At 43.1% G+C, this 9006-nt stretch overlaps 2 protein-coding genes across 2 annotated transcripts; both read right to left on the reverse strand.

Annotated features, from left to right (window-relative positions):
* Window positions 1-68: 68 nt before the first annotated feature.
* LOC117057193 (ERI1 exoribonuclease 2-like) lies at window positions 69-2213 on the reverse strand. The gene has a single exon (XM_033168051.1). It carries the CDS (start codon window positions 2191-2193, stop codon window positions 994-996), a length of 1200 nt encoding a protein of 399 aa, XP_033023942.1. The 5' UTR covers window positions 2194-2213; the 3' UTR covers window positions 69-993.
* Window positions 2214-2407: 194 nt separating this feature from the next.
* LOC117057194 (ERI1 exoribonuclease 2-like) lies at window positions 2408-8538 on the reverse strand. Its single transcript, XM_033168052.1, has 8 exons — window positions 8445-8538; window positions 7985-8055; window positions 7820-7903; window positions 5873-6000; window positions 5535-5679; window positions 4985-5085; window positions 3434-3515; window positions 2408-2541 (listed from the first exon to the last, which is right to left on the reverse strand). The coding sequence occupies exons 1-8, from the start codon at window positions 8465-8467 to the stop codon at window positions 2432-2434; spliced, it is 744 nt and encodes a 247-aa protein (XP_033023943.1). The 5' UTR covers window positions 8468-8538; the 3' UTR covers window positions 2408-2431.
* Window positions 8539-9006: the final 468 nt, after the last annotated feature.

Raw genomic sequence — 9006 nt, forward strand, 5'->3', positions numbered from 1 at the left:
GTAACTTCCCTACAGTGTTTAAAGAGCTATCAAAATCAAAGAACTATCAACAGGCAAAATCCAAACTGTTAAAACAGAAAATCATTTTTATTTCATATTTTGTTTCACTTAATTCAGATCATAAAAAATGGTTAGGTAAAAAATTCCAGCCCGGACCAATATGGGATACTGAAAGCACTATAGGCACAGTATTTCACAATCTTGGCAACCATTTTCAAGTCAATGCCAAGTTTCTCATGCATTCGAGAAGTCACGGAATTCTCCTGCCATGCTATACAACAACTTCATTCCATTTAATGTGCTGAGCTTGTTAAATTTGTTGTAGAACTTCTACCTCTTTACTTTTTGATTGATGTGGGTTTATGTTAGCTCCTGTCTTTGATTTAAACTTTTTCCACAGGGCTGCACACCAGCCTCAAGTATGGTGGTAATGCCCCAAAGTAAACAAAACATGTTTTGACAGAAATAGAGCATCAAGATAAGAAAAGTGCTTCGGTTTTACTGTGGAATTTAAGCTGCTATACTGGAGGGAAGTCAACCTCCAGAATTTCAGGCCACACTTTTATTGTACTTCACTAATAAAAAATCAGTATGTATATAAAACTTAAAACCATGATACCTTCTTTATGCACTATTTCTTTTAAAAAGCAAGTGTTCAAAAGCCTGTGCTACTGATTCTCATGGAGCATGCATATGTTTGCTGTTATCTAGTAATGGAGACATAATCTGTGATAAGCCTAGAACGTAGAAAAAGCAGGATAACTTTAAAAAGAAAGGCCAGCTACTGATCCTCATTTGGTTTATCCTCAGCAATACTGTCAAAATCCTTTCAGGGACACCCATCCTTTTACTTCCCACTTATAGACAGCCCATTTGCAGCACGATTTGGAAGAATATTCTAAGATGGGGAAACAAAGCTAATAGCTTCTTTCATTTGTGACGGTGTGAGACATTTTTCTCCATGAAGAAGGAGGTCAAGGAGGTGGTCCTTAGCTAGGTTCGCATAGAGGGTCGGAGAACGAGGGTCTTCTTTTCAGAATTTCCTGATGAACTGAAACTGCGTCCAGGACATGGCAGCCCCAGAGCACTGGAGGTAGGGAGTGTGAGCTTCTCCTTTTGAAGAGTATGCTCCCATATGAAATAACCACAGCCCTTTCTATTCCCCGCCTGCTTTCCAACTGGGCAGCTATAGAATGCTTTGCCATGATTCGGACCACCATTCGAAACATTTAGCCTTCTGGCCCTTCGACCGCATCTGCACAAAGGAGGGGTCACTCTCCCAGTTTCTGCAGCCTTTAAAGGCTGTTTTAAGTTGACTGAGGAGTTTAAGATACCAGAAGGGACGCGGTAGGAACCGAGCCTTCTGACTAGCTGGGAGGTACTAGGCGTTGCGCCTTTGTCTTCATAAACTATAAACGCTGGTTTCTTTGCTGGAGGAACTGATTTGGGGCTGGAAGGCTTCCTTTTATGAGCTTCAGATGACAATCTGAAAGGGTTTCCATTTGACACATCAATGGAAGCAGCACTTACTTTTGCAGTGGGGAGCTTAAACGCAGAAGCATCTGAGAACTTATTTGGGGCTATGCTAATGTTATAAATCGTAGTGCTGGGGCTTTTGTACACAACAGACTTAGGGAGTTCCAGATTCAGAGCCGCATCCGCAACACGTTTAGATCCCAAGTTCATCATGTGAGACTCATTCAGATCCATCTTGTCTTCAGCGGTTAATGAACTCTTATGGTTCGGGTCATCCTCCTGCTGCAAACAGCCCAAACTTTCATCATCTTGCGATGCTGGTATTAAAGCTACATCCTCCCAGTTGGCCAGCGCTGATAAACAATCTGGAGTGGTACTTATGTCTATATCTGAAATACTGACGGAGGAAAGAGTGGTTGAGACTAAAACCAGTCCTGGATTATGCACTGAAGAATTAGAAATTGGGTGCCTGTTATTTAGCCCACTCTGGATGCCCAAAGAGTTATGCGAAGGCTGAAAAGAGCCAAGAGGGGAACTGAGCCTTTCAATCGAGCAGCTTTGGAAACTACTATACCCATCAGTCTTTGGGGCATTTCTCGACAGAACACGGGCGTTTCTATGCAGATGAGCAGGAGTGAACTCTTGCTGTTGGTTTTCCTTGTTGTTTTTAATTCCTGTGGTAACTCCAGCATGCTTGCTCTCATCCAGACATGACATTCCTGCACTATTGTTGCTTCCCAAAGGACTTCCTTCAGTAGGTTTCGGAGACAAAAATCTGGCAATGGAATTCTTCGCAGGAGGTGCCTAAAGAATCCATAAACAAATGAGATATTGTGGGAACCGCAGGAAAGAGATGTCAACAGCCAAGTGAGAAAATGTGCCTCGGAATCCTCCAGGAAGAAGATCAAGTTCAAAGTCATTTCAGCAAACTCTTACTGTCTTCTTGGCACATATGTCAAGAAGGAAAGCCACTGACCTTATCCAAAGATTTAGTGATTTTCATCACACACCCATCACAGATCATCTTCCATGCAAGGCGGGCAGTATTCCGGGAATCATCCAGCCCTTGGGGAAAAAGAGAGATGGTGCTGTTGTTGACAAAGTCAGGCAAGTTAACTATTCTGTACTTGTACAACCCTTTCTCACTGCTTCATAAAAGAATCTGTTGGGATACAGCTATGCACAAAGCACCATTGTATAAGAAGACCCTAGTATAAGATTTGGTGATCTACACATGGCAGATATTAAGTCCAGGGAGAATCGAGTTCCACCCCCTGCTTGGTCCTGAAGTGCACTAAGTGACTTTGAGTCACTCTCCGTCCCAGTCCGGTCCAGCCCACCCCACCAGGTTGCTGCAAGGATAAAAACAGAAGGAGGTAGGGAACAGTAGGTATTGTCCTGAACTTTTTGTGTTTTTTTTTAATACTGTTTTATTAATTTTTACAATAACAAAAATTATATAAAAATAACCATACTGTGTATACAATCCATAAAAACTTCCAAACATGGGATTTCTAAAATCCATTGACTTTCCTCCACTCCCCTTCTTGGTTCTTTTTACATTTCTTCGTGGACGTTCATAATATCTTAAATTCACAATAATACACATTATTCACCATATTACAAGTGTTTTTCAAAATCCTGCTAATGTATGATATTGTACACAATGCTTTGGAAATATGTGATAAATATTTTTCATTTTTTCAAATTATTTAATAAATTGTCCTGAATTTTTTGAAAGAAGGGTGAAACAAAAGTGGAATAAAACTCATTTAAAAGGATAAGAAAAACCAGCATTCTTGGTTTTAGAGCATGTCATTATCAAACAGTTTGGGTTATATTCCATGGAGTTTGTTCTCAGTTTAGGCAGAGCTTGGAACAAGCCTTAGAACTTGCTACTGATGACTAGAAATATTTCCATACATACACACACACATACACTTAAACACTCACTCACCAGAATGCTCCCGTCCTGCAAATATGATCCCCACATCCTGCAAAGCACCATTTAGCCCACGTGGCTTCCGACAGTAAAAGAGCTAAGAGGAAATAAAGGTAAAGACATTGGCTGCTGTGCTCTGTTCAACTCGAATCATGGCGGGTGCTCATAGGCACAGCACAAAATGTAGTTCTTCATACATGCCTTTCTTTAGCACTGGTGTGGGAAGCCTGTGGCCCTCTAAACATTGCTGAACTACACCTCCCATAATCCCTGACTATTGGCCATGCTTGCTGGGGCTGACGGAAGTTAGGAGTTCCACAACATTTAGAGGGTCAAAGGTTTCCCACACCTGCTTTAGCAAGTCAAAGAACTCAAAACACTCCCACCAGTGCTCTGATTACTAAATATTCAGGAGCAATCATAAAATGAATCTGTATTAAGTGATATTTTTCATTTCTTAAATAATGAATATACTACATAGATCATAGGACGCGGGTGACGCTGTGGGTTAAACCACAGAGCCTAGGGCTTCCCGATCAGAAGGTTGGCGGCTCGAATCCTCGCGACAGGGTCAGCTCCCATTGCTTGGTCCCTGCTCCTGCCAACCTAGCAGTTTGAAAGCACGTCAAAGTGCAAGTAGATAAATAGCTACCGCTCCGGCGGGAAGGTAAACGGCGTTTCTGTGCGCTGCTCTGGTTTGCCAGAAGCGGCTTAGTCATGCTGGCCACATGACCCGGAAGCTGTACGCTGGCTTCCTCGGCCAGTAAAGTAGGATGAGCGCTGCAACCCCAGAGTCGTCCGCGACTGGACCTAATGGTCAAGGGTCCCTTTACCTTTACCATATCCTTCCTCCAAATAAATAAATAAATCGCTGTCCTATCTTACTCACTGGGCTGTCTACCACCAAAGGCCCTATGTCAAGGAATGGGAGAGCAAAGGAGATAGACAATGATGACCTCAGACTGCTCCCCCCACACACACACAGTGACTGCACTATGGGAGGCAGCCTGGTGACTTGTTATGCTTTTCAGGCATCTGGTTGGCTGCTGGGAATGGAATGCTGGACAACATGGGCCACTGTTTTGCTCCAACAGAGCTCCTCCTGTGTTCTTATTGCAACCTTATTGAATTATTTCCCCCCCCCCCATGTATTTCTTTACTTTGCTTCCTTAAAGGTGGGATATGGATGATAATATAATAAATAAATAATACAGACAGGACCAGAGATGGGTCATATACCTAGGAAGGCTATGTAAACATGTGATCTTTATGTCACCAGTGAAGGAAAACACTTAATGAATAAAAGAAAAGAAGGGAGATGGAAAGGAGTAAAACAGATGGGAGCATTTATTACACATGGAACTAACATGACAGTATTATAAGCAATGTAGAAATGCGGCAAAAGTTACATCTCATCTGGCCAATGATCTAGCTTGCGGAGATGCAGACAGGCTGCCAGTTGCACCATGACCACTGCAATTCAAACAATAAGCAGCTCTCAGCTAGCAAAATTGGCCATTTCCGCATTCCTTTCATTAATATTACACATACGCAGTCTGATCTCACCTTGTAAGTTGCCCGGAGATCAATCCAGGAGTTTAAAACATCTGGTTTTCTCAGCTGCTTTCTTTTACACTCGTATTGCAAACACACACCCAGGTCCCAGTCTGTAGAACAAACAAACTGTCATAAACCTTTCATGTTTTATGCTTTATTGTTTCTAGCTTTCTTCCGTGTGGAATAGTAACTGTGTCTTATCAGACAGCCATTCCTCGCCAGGCTAGAAACATGAGGAATTAAAATAGGAAAAGATACCTAGGGACTAAGTCCGCTCTATGGTGTAATCGTGAAATGCACACATAACTGCTGAGGAGTACGCAATCCACAACTGTGCATTGCCACCTCCCAACTCAATAGTTTTGTGTGTATTCTACCCAAGAAAAATCTCATTTTTCTTTTGCTTTTTTAAGCCAGTTTCTAGCACATGTTGCAAATACAGCCTTGAAAGTTCGAGATTTTTAAAAAGGAAGTGGAAAAGCAAAGTCAAGAGGGTCGAATCACTTCAAACCACTTTCAGTGTAAGAAATCAGATTTTTTAAAAGGTACTATGAATTACCTGACCATGTAACAAAAGCACATAATTTTCCTTCCGAAGAATGACCTGAACTGAAAACAATGTTTTTTTCCTTCTGCATCTTTTGAATCCATTTAGAGAACTGAGACAGGCATATATGAAGAGGGACGCCTTCATCAACTTGGTTCTTAATAGAAGAGAACAAGATACGTTTAGTATTTTTGACAGTTTCCAAGTGTTGCTTTACACTCACCCTTAACACACAATTCATTGTCAGGCATAGTGAACAGGGTCAATAACACCTCTAAGGTTTCAAAACCAACTGGACACTATGAGCTTAGCTTGCAAATTGACTGCAACATGAAACAATAAAATTGTACCTGTTTTATGCCAGTTAGCTCAGTGCAAAATTCAGAGAGAATGGGATGTTCCTGAGGCTGCACGTACATGTGGAATTCAGATTCAATCTCTCCATTCAAGGTGTTTAATAGAACTGCTGGAAATTCAACTAAAGAAAGTACATTTTCATTCCAAATCAGGTTTATTTTAAAGAAATAGCATTCTTAAAAACACAGTTTTACAGATGGAGTTAAAGAGTGCTGGGTCAAAAGTTTAAGCCCCCCACCCACAGTCATAAAACACATTGAGTCAGTTATATTTCCTTAGCCTAACCTACCTCTCAGGGATTGTTGTGAGTATAAAAGGGAGAGGGAATTATATAAATCTTTCTGAGCTGCTTTGAGAGAGGAAGAAATAAAAATGCAATTAATTGCAACCATGCCCCAGGTTTAAACAAGCTAAACATTTCAGCATGTTTTAATACCACTTAAAACTCATTTCATATTTTTTAAGACAAACTCATCTATTTGCTCCTAGGAATGCTTATAAGCCAGGATGTTTTGATCAATCAATCAATCCTTAAGCTACTGCGTTTTGGCTAGTTTAAGAAGGGTGTGAGTTTTCTTAACAGAATGGCAACCACCGAAATCACAGATTGGACTTTGACAAACTTAACTAGATTGATCTGTCCTGGAGCAGGAGGTGAGTGGGATTTTGTTTTTGTATCTTCATCTTTTTTTTGTAATTGCTATATATTGGAAATCAATAAAACTATGTTTATTTTCTTAAAAACAACAACAACACACAGAGCATGGTAGTGTTTGGTACCATTTAAATGCCACTTGCTGGACAAAAATACATCGTCCTTTTCTCATTTAGACCTTCCTAGTGGAATCCCACAAGGTTCCATCTTGTTCCCTTTCCTTTTCAAAGTGTGTATCCTTAGATGAGGAATCGTCAATACACTGAAGACATCTTCTCCTAAGCTCCATGCTCTTGGTTCTTTAGTAACCCCAATCCAATAAACTCTTAATTTATAAGCAAAGAGTTTTACCAATCACAAGCTGCCTTGTTCTCTCAAGAAAGTGCTGTGCATTCAACTGGGGTGCATGGGTCACATTCCCCAGTACTAAAGGATTTGGGGAAGCCAGAGCATAGGTCATGCTGAATCCTTCATGTTCAAAGAAGCCTCATAAAGCTTTGAATTGCGGCCAATAACAGCAATAGCCAGAGACTTCTTTGCATGAGCTGCTACATTTAGGGCAGTGGTTTTCAACCAGTGTGCCATAGCACCCTGGGGTGCCGTGGGCAACACTGGCCTCTGTCCCTCATTCCTTCCCTCCCCTCCCTCCTCTGATGCCCTCTTACACCTCTGACTCCCAAAAGGCTTGCACACCTGTTTGTTGCAGCAGCCCTGGCTACAAACTCCCCAGGCAAATGGTACCTCTGGGGGTGGCCAGGGGGTGCTTCCCAGGCCCCTATGCAGCAATGTGAGGAAACACCTTTCTTTGGGGCGGGGGGGGGCAATTCAGAGACCAGGGGTGGCAGCAGCAACTATCTGGAAGTCTCCCAAGGTGAGGAGAAGGGAGAAGAGGCTTAGGGAACATTGCACAAGGGAGGGTGTTTGAAAAAGGTGAGAGGCTGCCAGCTCTGCAGGGAAGGGGTGACATAACTGGGCTCCTGAGCCCTACAACAGTGCCACAGAAAGAATGTAGTTGGTCAAGGGAATCATGGACTCAAAAAGTTGAAAACCTCTGATCTAAGGGCATGGTAAGAGGTGTGCCAAAAAAACCCAGCTGTTATGTTCTAGCACCCATCTCCAGTCATTCACGTATCAAAATATGAATACTTTACATGTAGAGTTTGGGATAGGTAGGTTGGGAATTATATACAAATAAACTGCATGAGCAATGTTTTGATAGCTCCATTATTAATTTACTGATCACACAGAAGCAGTTCTCAAACAATATTACTAAATCTCCACTTACTGATTTCTTGAGTGTAGCATTTTCTGCCTTCTTTCCAGCACGTAGATTCAAAATCAATAATTACTAAGTAGTCAAATAACTGCCCTACAAAATCAAGCGAGGATTGTGTTATTTGCAAGAGTAAAGACAGTAATTTTTGCTTTGCAATTCAGGCACAGTACTCACTCAGTTTGGGTTTGCCATGATTCTGGCCACCAGGCGATGTTTTAGAAATTCTTCTAATAATGCCAAGCTGCCTACCAAATAAATAAAAAATACCAACACATACTGGAAGAATTAATTTCTCAATAGCAGAACAATATTGGGGGGGGGGGGGTAACCAAGTGCTCGAGATTCAGGCCTGAGGCTCCTGAATCCCTTGAGAAAAGGTGTGGCTCACTCAGCCACGGAGCTCCCTGGGTGACCTTGGGCCAGTTACTGCCTCTGAACCTAACCAACCTCACAGGGTTGTTGGGTGGATTAAATGTATAAGTGTGGGGGGCACGTGCGCTACCAGGAGCTCCTTGGATGAAAAGGCGGTGTAGAAATGAAAAGAAAATAATAAATAACTAAATAAATAAATAATCAGAGAGCCCACTAGGGAAATGGAGAAAAAGAAGGATGCAGCGCCTGCTGTAGGCCTCACCTGGCCAACTTCTTCGTCGCCATGGCTACGGCCTCCCACCCCCCATCCCCCGACGCTCCTCTCTCCTCTCCGTTTCCGGCCTCCGTTTTGAACAGCCCGCGGATTCCCGCCTCTTATCGATGCCGTCGACAAATCGGCTAGTAAGGCCTGGTACTTCAGACTTCCGGGGAGCTCCCCGTTCTTCTCTGGAGTCCCCCGCTCGCGACTTCTCCAACAGCCTATACGGCGCTCCGAGAGAGTGGGTGGGCGGGTGGGTGAGTGAGTAGCCTAGGCCGAAGGAAACGATTGCCGATCGGAAGCTTTTCCTCGATTCGGAGCTCCGCTCTCCACCCCGCGAAGGCAAACGGAGGAAGAAGGTGAGCGTCTCTCCTGCTTAAACGACCGCCGTTCTTTGAATGGCGTTCCGATGTCCCCGGGGGGACGGGAGAAGCGGCTATGCGGGGTTTGCCTTCAGAGGGCAGGAGGAGGAGGAGGAGGAATCCCCCCCTCCACGGATAAACGCACGTGGCTTCAGGTCTCCCAGCGGTCTACTCTGCGTAGTGCTAACATTGGCTCTATAACC

The sequence above is a fragment of the Lacerta agilis genome, chromosome 13, assembly GCF_009819535.1.
Source record: "Lacerta agilis isolate rLacAgi1 chromosome 13, rLacAgi1.pri, whole genome shotgun sequence".
NCBI classification, from domain to species: domain Eukaryota; kingdom Metazoa; phylum Chordata; class Lepidosauria; order Squamata; family Lacertidae; genus Lacerta; species Lacerta agilis.

Bases quoted from the DNA above. Each gene is read 5' to 3' on its own strand.
- LOC117057193 (XM_033168051.1), bottom strand. From the start codon at position 2,193: ATGTCATGTCTGGATGAGAGCAAGCATGCTGGAGTTACCACAGGAATT.
- LOC117057194 (XM_033168052.1), bottom strand. From the start codon at position 8,467: ATGGCGACGAAGAAGTTGGCCAG. The intron at 8,056-8,444 runs GTGAGGCCTACA...TTTATTTGGTAG, and splicing joins GCGACGAAGAAGTTGGCCAG to GCAGCTTGGCATTATTAGAA. The intron at 5,680-5,872 runs GTACAATTTTAT...TCTTCTATTAAG, and splicing joins AGCTAACTGGCATAAAACAG to AACCAAGTTGATGAAGGCGT.